The sequence below is a fragment of the Phycodurus eques genome, chromosome 12 (genome assembly GCF_024500275.1).
Source record: "Phycodurus eques isolate BA_2022a chromosome 12, UOR_Pequ_1.1, whole genome shotgun sequence".
Taxonomy (NCBI): Eukaryota; Metazoa; Chordata; class Actinopteri; order Syngnathiformes; family Syngnathidae; genus Phycodurus; species Phycodurus eques.
The window spans coordinates 11,410,327-11,423,931 of NC_084536.1; the positions used below are offsets into that span (position 1 = coordinate 11,410,327).

A 13,605-nucleotide genomic window follows, 5' to 3' on the forward strand; every position below is an offset into this window, starting at 1 on the left:
AAAAAAGTCAAAGAAAAAAAGACCTGCAGGATATTTGTTTTCGCATTTTTACAAATATTAACACGGGGTAATTTTAATCACGTCAGGAGGGTTAAAGCGACTCTGGAGACAGAGTGGCTAATTTTTTTAACTGGAATACAAAGACGTGATCCATTATTGCATGAGTAAGACTTGATCACTGGAACACTTGAGTTCAACTCACAGTTTGTCCGCTCCTCGGTGTTTGTTGTTCTCGCTTCTCCTCTGTTACTCTATCGTTCAGCATTCCTTGCATAGCCTCCTTCAGGGTGAGGCCGCCAGTCTCCGAGTCCCTCACCACCCCCTGCTCCACCGGCGTCCCTGGGTGGTGTCTCTGCAAATGTTTCACCGCCTGAAACTTCTGCTTGGCTCGATAAGAACAGCGACAACAGCGGTATGGCAGCTGCTCGGTGTGTGTCAAGAAGTGATGCCTGAGGCCGGCGGGCCAGCGGAAAGCCTTGTGGCATACGCCGCAAGCGTATGGCCGCTCGTCGCCGTGCTGGCGCTGGTGGGTCTTCAGGATGAAGCTGGTCTTGAAGGCTTTACCGCATTTCTCGCAAACGTAGGCGCGCACGTCACAGTGACGCGTGACCCGGTGGACGCGGAGGGCATCCGCTCGGTTGGTGCGGTAGTCACACTGGTCGCAGGGGTACGGCTTCTCTCCTACAGCCAAACGGTATATGGAAGTTGGATAATATTGGTTAACTCACACACACCTACAAACCGTCACATCTCACATACATACATACATAAGTTAACGATTATTTGCTAAAAACAATCAAGTTTATCAGTTTGAACATTAAATATCTTGTCTTTGTAGTGTACTCAATTAAATATAGGTTGAACATGATTTGCAAATCATTGTATTCTGTTTTTATTTATTTGTTTAACACAACGTCCCAACTTCATTGGAATTGGGGTAGTACTTCTCAGTTTTTGTAGAAAAAAAAATTAAGAAATTAAGGTCACATTAAATCAATCAAAATATGGTACTTTCAAAACGATATGTTAATATTCAATAATTGGTTGGGAATCCCTTTGCTTTCATCACTGCCTTGATGTGCAATGGCATTGAGGCAATCAAGCCTGTGGCATTGTCTGGGAGTTATGGAAGCCCAGATTTCCGTGATGCTTCCTGTCAGTTCTTCTTTGTTTTTGGGTCTAGTGCGCCTCATTTTCCTCTTGATAATACCCCATAGATTCTCAATGGAATTTAGAGCCGGCAAGTTGGCTGGCCAGTCAAGCACTGTGATGACATGGGCATCAAAGCAGGTTTTGGTGCTTCTGGCGGTATGAGCAGGGGCCAGGTCCAGCTGGAAGATGAAATCTGCATCTCCATACAGATCCTCAGTAGAAGGAATCATGAAGTCCTCTAAAACATTCTGGCAGATTGTTGCGGTGCCCTTGGATTTAAGAAAGCTGAGTTTACCAACACCTGCACTGGACATTGCACCCCAAATCATGACTGACTGTGGATATTTCACACTGGACCTCAAGCAGCTTGGGCCGTCTTCCTCCAAATCCTTGGACCTTGATTCCCGAATGAAGGGCACACCTTACTTTCATCGGAAAAGAGGACCTTAAACCACTGGCCAACAGTCCAGTCCTTCTTCTCCTTGGCCCAGTTGAGACGCTTCCTACGTTGGCTCAGGCTCAGAAGTGGCTTGAGCCGAGGAACCCGACAGTTGTAGCCCATCAACCCTGATGCATTTGAATCTGGCGGTTTTTGAAGCTGTGCCTACCGCCTCATTCCACTCTTTCTGGATCTCTGCTAGATTCTTGAATCTTCGCTGTTTGATAATCCGGTGAAGCTCACGGTCATCTCTTTTGCTGGTGCATCTTCTCCTGCCACATTTTGTTCTTCCAATAGACTTTCCATTGATATACACACAGCACTCTGTGAACAGCCAGCCTTCTTAGCTATGAACTTTTGAGGCTTATCCATCCTATGGAGGGTACCAATGATGGTCTTCTGGCCAGTTGTTATGTCTGCGGTCTTCCACATATTGAACCCAACTGAGACAATTGAACCAAACTGAAGCAATTTAATGGCACCTGGGAAAAATTGTGCAGGTGCTTTGAATTTGGTAGATGATTAGTATCTGACACTCAGTTTAAAACATTTATGGCCTGCAAAATTTGGTCTGATTTCTTCATAGTATTCAAATTTTTTAAATTCCTGATTTCGAGGGTTTTATGAGCTGAAAGTCCAAATTATGTAAAAATAAACAAATACTTGAAATTGTTTAAATTGCGGGCCCTGAATCTATCATCTATGAAAGTTTAACATACATCGATCCATTTTCTAAGCCGCTTCTCCTCACGGGCGTGCTGGAGGCGGAGTATACCCTGAACTGGTTGACAGCCAACCGCAGGGCACATAAAAACAAACAACCACTCACACTCACATTCACACCTACGGGCAATTTAGAGTTGTCAATTAACCTACCATGCATGTTTTTGGGATGTGGGAGGAAACCGGAGTGCCCAGAGAAAACCCACGTAGGCACGGGGAGAACATGCAAACTCAACACAGGTGGGGCCGGGGATTGAACTCCGGTCCTCATAACTGTGAGGCAGACGCTCTAACCAGTCGTCTACTGTGCCGCCTAAAGTTTAACATTTTGAATGGAATTATGGAAATAAATAAACTTTTCCATGATATGATTGTTTTTGTAAAGGGTCTGTATATATGTGCCACACACACACACACACACACACACACACACACACACACACACACACACACACACATACATACATCCTTACATTCAACTCCACTTTGTCAAAATTGGCTAATTACTTTTTTTAACCTTGGCAAATGACAACACATTAAAGAACTTCAGCTTTAAGATGATTAAAGATAAAAACATCAGTTGCCTGTCTTCAAACCTTGCGAATTACCATGTCCTGGATAACTGAGAATGTCAGACATTTTTACATTTTGGTTAAGTGCATTTCAGTTTGTACTTTTTTACTTTTACTTTACTAACACTGAACAGGTACTTCCTAACTTACCATACCAGAATATTTTTTTAGACAGGTAACTGTATTTCTACTCAATGTGAGTACTTTTGCCACCTCTGGGTCTCACCTGTATGCTTGGTCATGTGGTACTTCAGCTGAGTGGCCCACTTGCATTTGTAGCCACACTCAGGACAAAGGTACTTTTTCTCTTCTCGGTGAACCCTCATATGAAGCTTCAAGAAGGCACAACATGCAGAGAAATAGCTGAGAACCTTTGCATAAAGCTTGTAAAAGGTTTTACATACAAATAAAATATATTTTTCTAGATTGCTCATGACAGGAGGGTTTTACAAATTGGCTTTTTTGTTGAAGTCATTTTATTTGATTCACTTTGATCTTACCTTCAGCCTTGAGGGATCGACGCATGCGTAGCTACAATGCTCACACCTGTGCGGCTTCTCCCCCGTGTGTATGCGAACATGCCAGGTGATCTTCTGCTTGTTGCCTGTCGAGTACTTGCATTCTGCGCACTTGTACACGCGCTTGCCTCCATGTGAGCGCAGGTGCTGTTCCAACACCAGTGGATGCCGGCAAGCAAATGCACAGCTCCCGCACCGGAGTGGTTTGTTCAGGGTGGACTCCTCGTGCTCATCAAGAAGGTGCTGTGCAAGGAGCTGTTTGGTTTTGCCCGCGAAAGAGCAGAGCTGACACTGGTGAGCGAGGTGGATTTTCTGATAAGCCTTAAAGATTTCTTTGGTCTCGAATGACTCCTTGTGCTCACTTCGTTGGTGGTTCCTCAGCGTGGCCTCGCTGCTGCAAGTGAAATCGCAGCGCTCGCAGGCAGAATGCGCGGGCTGCCGGTGTGCTCGTTTGCGGTGGTTTCTCAGAGCCGCTTCTGAACTGAAGCGAGCCTCGCAATCAGTGCAGTCATGATGTGAGTCCCCCATGTGACACCTGCGAGCGTGTCGCCTTACATCGTCCGCCCTGTAGCCGCTGTAGTCACAAAATGAGCATGGCCAAGCGGGTCGTCTGTCATGAACACGCACTTTGTGCTGGCGCAGCTTCGTTACCGATCCGTAGGTCTTGTCACAGACGTCGCAGATGTGGCGTCCGGTTCCTGTGTGAAGGGACTGATGCTCTACCAAACGGTAGCGCCTGGTGGTGATGAAAGGACAATAACGACATGTGTGAGGGGACGAAGCACCCATTTGGTTTTGTGTTTTGCATCCCTCTTGCTCAACGGTAGAGTTGCGGGGTAAATGCTTTGGCTTAACAGCACACATAGAGCTCTGGACCACATTGGGCTTTTCCTGGAGAGCTAAAGCATTTCTCATTCCACCCTCAGACACAGTGGAAGAACCTTTCCCAGGCCTCTCCTCAATAGGCTGCTTTTCTTCGACTGGTATACTGATGACTTGATTGTCTTCTTTGCGTTTTTGACAACCGGAAATGTGCCGATTAACGGTTGCGAACTTGACTGATGAAAAACTGCAAAAGTTGCACATGAATTTCCCGGTATGTGCTACATTTATGTTCCCCGAAACGTCTCCATGTTGACTTTGATTACGATTTGGCTCACTGGATATCGAGGCACTATGAACAGAGGCATCATGATAATCTACTTCTGCTGAAATTCCCTTTTGTTGTGATAGAACATTTGCTCCTCTGAGTTTCTCCGAAGTTTCCTGACTCACAGTAGAGTTGTCTTCTATCTGTTCGGCTGCCTTGCTAATAAATGTTTGTGGGCACTTCTTGGCAAGTTGGCCATCAAGGCCCCGTCTCCGTTTCAACTGGGAATTACAGGCCTGACACTCATGATGCTGCGGTCTACTACGACACAAAGACCGACGGCGGCGCTGAAGAGTCTTCTCCTTCTTGGTGATATAAGAGCACTGGTCTTTAGTTGGCACCGCAAGCATCCAGACCCTGCCGTCCAAAACCAGAGCTTCAGCCTGTGTTCTCGTAGGATTCAAAGGGCAATCGTGTTCCAAGACCTGATTTTTCTCAGGTGGAGATTCTGGAGTTTCATTCTCAGCCTCATCAGAACTTTTTTCACCCTCGTCATGAACAGTGGTTATCTCATCTTCTTCAGCTGAGTTTATAGACAAAGAGATGGCTTCTTTTTGTTTTCCCGAATCTGAGGTAGTGGACGTAATATGAGAGGTTGCGTCCTCCTTTGGCAAAAAAACATTTTCACAGTCTGGGGTCAATGTTGTTAAAACAAGGGTGCAGTATTCTAGACTGGTCCCAGGTGGAGGACTACGTAATATTCCTTCACTGGTCCGCTGCTTACTCAGGACAGCATCAGCATTAAGGGATGGAAAAACCTCTGAACAAACTTCAGCAGCTTCTGCGGCACTCTGATCTGCTGGAGCGCCTGCATTCCCGGACTGTTCCATTGGAATGGGTTCTTCGGTGGACACCCCAGAATTCTCATGACCTATCAGTGAGTCATGTAGCATGCTATTAGAGTTCCTCTCCCTCTCTTTGGCAGCATAATTCTCCAGCCAGGCTTTGTCACCAGGCACGTAACCGTGAGCTTTCCTCTTGTGCAGGAAGAGGCTGATGCTACTGAACGAGGAATAGGGACAGAGAGCACAGCGGTACTGTTTCAGTCTGGTGTGTTTACAGTTCTCGTGATTTTGAAGGGCTTGCCGGAAACCCGTCGTGTATGCACAGTATTTGCACTTGTGTACAGATGCTTGCTTGCCCTCTACCAAATGCTTGGCCAACATGTGATTGCGAAGCTCACATTTACGCTTGCAGGTGTATGCACAGATCTCGCACATGAGCGATTTGGCCTGATGTCGTAATTTGTGGCTGTTGAGCTGGTCCAAGCGGTGACAGCGATATGGGCACTGATCACACTCATACCTAGAAGAAGAGGAAGGTACTTTAGGCGATGCACATTTTCTCTGAACCCTGCGATTCTGCTCAGTACGGTTTATTAAGAGGCATGAAGGAGAGCAGATGGACTTTATTACCTCGACGGAATGAGGTTATGGCCGTGAGTTTGTTGTTTGTTCATTTTTGTGCAACTTTCCGCCTTCTTGGTTTTTGGTATATCAAACCGGACTTTATACAGTATACACTCCCCTCTGAAAGTATTGGAAGAGTAAGGCCAATTCCTTTATTTTTGCTGTAGACTGAAAACAAACAAGATGAATATGAGACAATGGCTCAACAGTTTAACTTTTATTTCAAGGTATTTACATCTGGATTGGATACAACTTAGGATACAATGTAATTTATAGACTTAAATACATTAAAGTGAAAAACACTGAGTGTTTAGTTGTAAATCATTCACTTACAATAACGCATCGAGCCTGTTACCCTTTGACATCACCAAACTATTTTTCTTTTGTGACACTTTCCCAGACTTTTACCACATATATTTACTTCTTTCAATCTCCTCTTTAGTTGTTTAACTGCATCCTCTCAAGGGTTTATCTATGGAGACTGACTTGACTCCTCTGTTGTTTTGGCAGTGTGTTTCAGGTCTTTATCTTTTTGCATAATGAAGGATCTTGATTTAATTGCATCTTTACTCTAAATTGGCTGACAAAATGTTTGTTTAGACTTTTGGTTTCATTTGTAGGTTCAACCTCAAACAAAAATAGGTGTCTAAAGTGTCTATGCAATCCAGATGAAAATACATCAAGAACCCGAAAAGAGAAAGTCGCCGAACAAATGACACCACCCCTACAAATGCATTTCCCTCCCACACTCTTTAAACTCATAAAGATTAGATTTGTTCTGTATATACGTAGAGGTGAAATTTGTGTTTTAAAAAAAAGACATTTGCAGCGACACTGTGTAGCCTAGTTAGTTCTGAGCAAAATCCATGAAAATAATTGTGTAACTGTATGTCTATGTATACGGTATATATAGATATAAATATACATATGCAAACATGACCATGTATATGTAATGCAACACAAGTCTTACCAGTTACTTACCAGTAAGTAAATGAGAGTGAAGAGTATGATGATTTATTGGCTGTGCAGTACAATGCAGATGATGACGATGATTTGTAGTGTACTGCACAGAAAAGAGCTTTTACAGCTCTTCATAAGGCGCCTCGTCTCCAGGCGCTTCAGGAGGGAGTAGCGCAAGAAGTTCCTTATACTCAGGCGGTTCCTCTGAACAGGCTGACGTTGGCTTGTCTGACGTGATAGGTAATGGAAGTACGGGCAACTGCTGGCGCTGTTTCTTCATAGTGGTAAGCAGGGTCTTGTACGTTTGCATTGCACCATCAATAGCGTTCTTGAATTGCAATGCCCGAACCATATAAGGATCCCACGCGTCCACCATCCTCTGGAGGTCCTTTGCCGTTTTTGCCATCACTGACAGCCTTTCAAGTGACAAGCCTTCGTCTTCGTCATCCTCCTGCGATGGATCAGCTTCTTGTTCTGCCTCCTCACTGGCTGGTTTTGTGAACTCAGCCAAATCATCGTCAGCCATTGGATCAGAGTGGCTCTCGAGGAGGTCATTCAAGTCATTGGGCATTATGTTGCTGAAACCTTCCCCTCCTAAAAGGTTTGCCAGCTTGACTGCCTTATCCATCGCCAAACGCTGAATTTCTTCAGGAGGAGAGAAGCCTTTGCACTCTTGTACACATTCCGGCCACAGCTTTTTCCAACATGCATTCAACGTTTCTGGCTTTATCTCCTGTAGACATTTTTGAATGACCTGGAGAGCCGTTGCAATGTCGAACTTCTTCCACAGCTCTCCAACGGAAATATTCTCGACACTATCCCTTGCGTCGACGAGGTGCTGCATGGCATTCCGAGTGTAAAGAGCTTTGAATGTCCGAATGATGCCTTGATCCAAAGGCTGAATATTACCTGGCAAGATCTCAATATGTACTCCGTCGTAGGACAAATCCAGTGGGTGGCCGCTGGCATTATCCATCGTCAGGCAAATGTTAAAGTCCAATCCCTTTTCCGATAGGTACAGCGTCGCCTGAGGGATGAAACTGTCATGGAACCACTCGCCTATAAGGGGCTTTGTTATAGTTACCTTCGAATTATGCATCCAGAAGACAGGCAGCAGGTTTTTGTCCTTGCTCTTCAGGGACCGAGGGTTTGCCGATTTGTAGATTAATGCTGGTTTCATCAGGAAACCAGCAGCATTGGCACACATAATCAGTACTACACGATCGTTATGCCCTTTAAATCCAGGGGCTTGGGTTTCCTCCTTCATGATAGATGTCCTTGTTGGCATCTTCTTCCAGAACAAGCCAGTCTCATCCATATTAAAAACTTGCTCAGGCTTGTACCCCTTCTCTTTGATGAGTGACTTGAAGGTCTCTGGGTACTTCCTGGCCGCTTCCACATCTGCTGATGCAGATTCCCAATGTGGTGACACACTCTTCAGCTGGTATCTCTTCCGGAACCGATCAAACCAGCCCTTGCTTGCAAGAAATTCAACGGGTTCCTCCGATGAGGAAGATGGTCCTGGTTGAGGATTGTTGCCGTCTTCTTTATCACGTTCGGCACTTACTGCGGCCAATTCCTGGTAAAGTTCTCTAGCCTTCTCCATCATGGCGTTGGTATTCAAAGGAATGTTCTTTTCCCTGCATTTGGTTATCCACAGAACCAATGCCGACTCCATCCTTACTATGTACTTATTACGTGTATTTACCACCCTCTTCGAGGTGTGCGCACCATTGATGGCCACTGTACATCGGATGTTGGCTTCCTCCTTCTTGATGGAGCGAATCGTTGATTCATTCAGTCCGTAACAACGTGCAACTGCGGAAAACGTCTTCCCGTCGCGGAGCATATTGAGGATCTTGACTTTCTCGTAGAGGGGCATAACCTTCCTCTTGCGTTTGAGCTTCGGGCCAAAAAACACCAAAGGTGCTGAAAGTTTGGGCGACGTCTTAGGGCTTTAAGATAAAGCGTAAAAAACACTTTACTAATGCAGCCATGACATACAATGATGCAAAAACAAAGGAATTGACTTCACTGTTCCAATACTTTTGAAAGAGATTGGTTTTCATATGTGTACAGGTGGTCCTTGGTTTACAGTGGTAGCGGCATATGTTTCGAGGTTACAAAAGGACTAAGTCTAAGAATACATCATCATACACAAGACGAGACACTCAGCGCCGTCCTTTTTTTGCTGTTTTAGATTTGATTTTTTTATAATTACGACCTTGAAGTGTTTTTCATTGAAATATCTACTTGAATTATGACTTAGTACTGCTCTAGTGTAGATTAGTGAGGGACTGCAGCGCATTGCAATTGATGAACAAATTTGGGTTACGTCGCCAGCCGTGGGAACAGGACTCATCAATCGTCATACATAAATCAAGGACCCCCCCTCTACAGTAATTGTAAAGATCTTCTTACATCAAAAATAACTTATTGCTCTTTAAGCATAATTAACTCCTTTTAGCTACTGAGATGCAAGATTATTTATTACGTCTCGGTGGAGGTGTGTGCTCTCTTGAGTGCATTAGTGTAAATATTGTAATGCACCTGGTATCAAACTTTAGGTAGGGGCGCCAGATCTGGCCCGACATATCATTTCATGTGGCCTGCGAAAGCAAAACGTGTCAACTTCCATGATTCTTCTTCAAATCCATAACAAAATTTCAAAGTCATGTCATAAATGATAATGTTGCAATATTGCAAGCATTTTACAGTAACTTGAACAATAGTTTAATAATCTATTATCCTTTACTTCTGATTCTAAAACTAGTTCATATGATAAGCCTATTAAACATTTTTATGGTTTCACAGTCATAACGGTCCTCTGAGGGAAACCATAACTACATTAGACCTCCTTGACCTACTGAACCACAAAACATGGTTGGTGCATCCTATTAATGATAAGTATAGCAAAACCCCGCTAATCGCGGGGATAGAGACCGAGCCCAGCCATCCATCCATTTTCTGAGCCGCTTCTCCTCACTAGGGTCACGGGCGTGCTGGAGCCTATCCCAGCTGTCATCGGGCAGGAGGCGGGGTACACCCTGAACTGGTTGCCAGCCAATCGCAGGGCACATACATACAAACAACAATTCGCATTCACATTCACACCTACGGGCAATTTTAGAGTCTCCAATTGATGCATGCTTTTGGGATGTGGCACAAATAGAAAAAAAGAACACTGCCTAAAAATGTCCATCATAAACTATGATGACCCCAAAATAGTTTAATATCATTTCACTCATATTACAACATTACTCCTTAACCCTTAATACATAACCGCGTACAGATGATTTGAATTTGTGACAAAGCCCCAGAAATGTGTGTGTGTACAGGCAAGGGAAGACTCTCTAACTCGGCTGAACTCCTCCCTAACATACAATTTTCTTCGGTCTCTCAGTTGAGATGAATGACTTCAAAAATATTTATTTGACACCAAGTACTACCTTTCTATTATTCAGGACTTTGTTACTATCTTGTGGCATCTTAGGGCGTTACAAAAGGAGCACAGAAATACACAAATAGGTGAGATTTTTAGCAAAAAAGCTGAGGACAGGTTTCACAGGAAAAAACGCAAATATGGGAATACTCCAAAAGTATTGGAATTGTAAAGTCAATTCCTTTGTTTATGTTGTATACTAAAGACATTTGGGCTTCAGATCAAAAGATGAATACAAGACAAAGTTCAGAATTCCAGCTTTAATTTCATGGTATTTACATCTAGATGTGTTAAACAACTCAGGACAGAGCGCCTTTTGTTTAAACCCACCTACTTTTCAAATGAGCAAAATTATTAGAACAGACATGATTAAATTAACTTAAAGTGAATAACATTTAATATTTGGTAGCATAACCCTTGCAATAACTGCATCAAACCTCCGACCCATTGACTTCAGACTGTTGCATTCTTCATTTGAAATGCTTTTCCAGGCCTTTACTGCAACCTCTTTCAGTTCTTGTTCGTTTCTGGGGGTTTCTCTCTTCAGTCTCCTCTTCAGGGGGTAAAATGCATGCTCTATTGTGTTACGATCCGGTGATTGACTTGGCCTGTCAAAGACCTTCCACTTTTCCCCCCTGATGAAGTCCTTTGTTGTGTTGGCAGTGTGTTTTGGGTCGTCTTGTTGCATGATGAAGCTTCCCCCGATTAGTTTGGATGTATTTTTCTTTGAAGTGCCAGACAAAGGTACAAGGTACCTTTATTGTCAATTCTAAAATATGCGTAGCACATACAGAGTATTGAAATTATGGTACTCAACGGCCCACGGTGCTGCAAAAGACGGTATAAATAATAAACATTGGCGTAAAGAAGCTAAATAAAACTATGGTATATACATTATAAAAAGTATAAATTAGATGTGCAAAAATAAAGATTAGGAGACGTGCAATATAGTCAAAGTCTGAGTACCAAAGCAAAGACATTTAAAAATTAGAAGGCAGTGTGGGGAGGGGTCCGCGTGTGTGTGCATGCGCATGTGCGTGGGTGTTCAGAGTTCAGGTGGGCAGAGGAAAAGAGAGGTAGATGGGGCAGAGCAGGCAGAAAGTTCAGCTTTCTGACAGCCTGATAAATAAAACTGTCTTTAAGTCGGCTGGTCCTGGCCCGCAGACTCCGCAGTTTCCTCCCTGATGGCAGCTGACTGAAGAGGCTGTGAGATGGATGGCGACATCCCCCGCTATGAGGAGGGCTTTGAGGGTGAGGCAGGTGCTGTAAATGTCCTGCAGGGAGGGAACAGAGGTTCCAATGATCTTCTCAGCTGCCCTCACTATGCGATGGAGAGTCTTGCGGCAGGATGCGGTGCAGGTTCCGTACCACACAGTGATGCAGCTGGTAAGGATGCTCTCTATGGTCCCTCTTTAGAACGAGCACATGATGGGGGTCGGGCTCTGGCTCTTCTCAGCTTGCGTAGGAAGTAGCAATCCTGGTGAGCTTTCTTGGTCAGTGATGAGATGTTGGTGGTCCAGAGAGGTCCTCAGTAACGTGCACTCCCAGGAACTCGGTGCTGAGCACGCTCTCCACCGCAACACCGTTGATGTTCAGGGCAGCATGCTGGGAGTGCACTCTCTTGAAGTCCACAACAATCTCCTTGGTTTTCTCCATGTTCAGGGAGAGATTGTTGTCCGTGCACCACACGGCTAGGCGGCTCACCTCACTCCTGTAGTCTGTCTCGTTTCCGTTGCTGATGAGACCCACCGCAGTTGTATCGTCTGCAAACTTGAAGCTGTGTATTGGTGTGCAATCATAGGTCAGCAGGGTGAAGTGGAGGTGGCTCAACACACATCATTGAGGAGCCACCCTGTTCAGGGTGATGGTGTTGGATGTGTTATTGCTGACCCATACTGCCTGAGGTCGCCCTGTCAGAAAGTCCAGCAGCCAGTTGCACATCGAAGTGTTGAGCCCCAGCTGGTCCAGTTTGTGTATCAGTTGTTGGGAGACAATGGCATTGAATGCTGAGCTGAAGTCTATGAACAGCATGCTGACATATGAGTCCTTCGAATCCAGGCGTGTCAGGGCATAGTCGAGGGCGGTGGAGATAGCATCACCGGTTGACAGGTTGGACCAATATGCAAACTGGAAGGGGTATTTGATGTGGTGCATGACTAGCCACGCGAAGCACTTCATCAGGATGGGAGTGAGGGCTACCAGACGGTAGTCATTGAAGCAGCAGGGAGACGACCGGGATGATGGTGGTGGCTTTGAAGCACATAGGGACAACAGCCTGACTCAAGGAGGTGTTGAAGATGTCCGTTAAGACATCTGTGAGTTCAGCTGCACAGTCCCTCAGAACACGACCAGATATGTTATCTGGGCCCGGGGCTTTATGTGCGTTGATCCTGCTGAGGGATCTTCTCACGCTGTCCCGGGTCAGTGTCAGCACTTGGTCACCAGGAAGGGTGGAGACTTGTGTGTAGGTGTGCTGTTGTGTGCCTCAAAGTGAGCAAAGAAGTTGTTTAGCTCATTCAGCAGGGAGGTGGAGCTGTCACAGGTTTGTGGTGAGAATTTGTAGTCCGTAATGGTCTGAATACCTTGCCACAGACTCCTGGTGTCATTGCTGTTACTGAAGTGGTGGGCGATCCTCCTGGAGTACTCCCTCTTGGCCTCCCTGATGCCACGGGACAGATTGGCCCTAGCTGTCCCTCCTCATCGCCAGATCTAAAAGCAGCGTTGCGGACCTTCAGTAGTCTGTAGACCTCCACCGTCAGCCATGGCTTCTGGTTAACACTGGTGACATCATCCATGCACTTGCTAATGTAGGCGGTAACGGTCTCTGTGTACTCCTGAAGGTCAGTGATGGAGTTGTAGGTGGCAGCCTGTTTGAAAAATGGTCCAGTTTGTGGTGGAAAAACAGTCTTGAAGTGCTTCTAGCAAACCAGTACGTTTCCTCACTGGTTGGGTGACTTTAACCAGTAGTCTGTAAGATGGTATTAGCATTACAGTGAGGTGGTCTTAAGCACTGAGGTGGTTGGAGGGGAAGGGCCTTGTAGGCTTTCTCTCAAGGGGGTAAAAACATTGTCCAGAGTGTTATTTCCCTCTGTTGGAAAGTGAATGCTCAAGTAGAATTTCGGAAACACAGTCTTAAGGTCAGCACGGTTGGAATCCCCAGCCAGGAAGAGAAAAGTATCTGGGTGGGCTGTCTGCTGCTCAATGATGTGATGGTATAGTTCACTCAGCGCCTCACTCCTT

The 13,605-nt window shown here is 45.1% G+C and overlaps 1 protein-coding gene across 6 annotated transcripts in view; it reads right to left on the bottom strand.

Moving 5' to 3' along the window:
• Positions 1-13,605, bottom strand: part of znf142 (zinc finger protein 142) — a 44,235-nt gene that overhangs the window by 17,757 nt on the left and 12,873 nt on the right. For all 6 annotated transcript variants that reach the window (XR_009769605.1, XR_009769604.1, XR_009769606.1 and 3 more), the window contains 3 exons: positions 3,387-5,859; positions 3,113-3,218; positions 203-681 (listed from right to left, as the gene is read on the bottom strand). Coding sequence is in view for 2 of the 6 variants with exons in the window: in XM_061692753.1 (XP_061548737.1) it covers positions 203-681; positions 3,113-3,218; positions 3,387-5,859 (3,058 nt within the window). In the remaining 4 variants the exon portion in view is untranslated. The remainder of the gene's footprint in view (positions 1-202; positions 682-3,112; positions 3,219-3,386; positions 5,860-13,605) is intronic.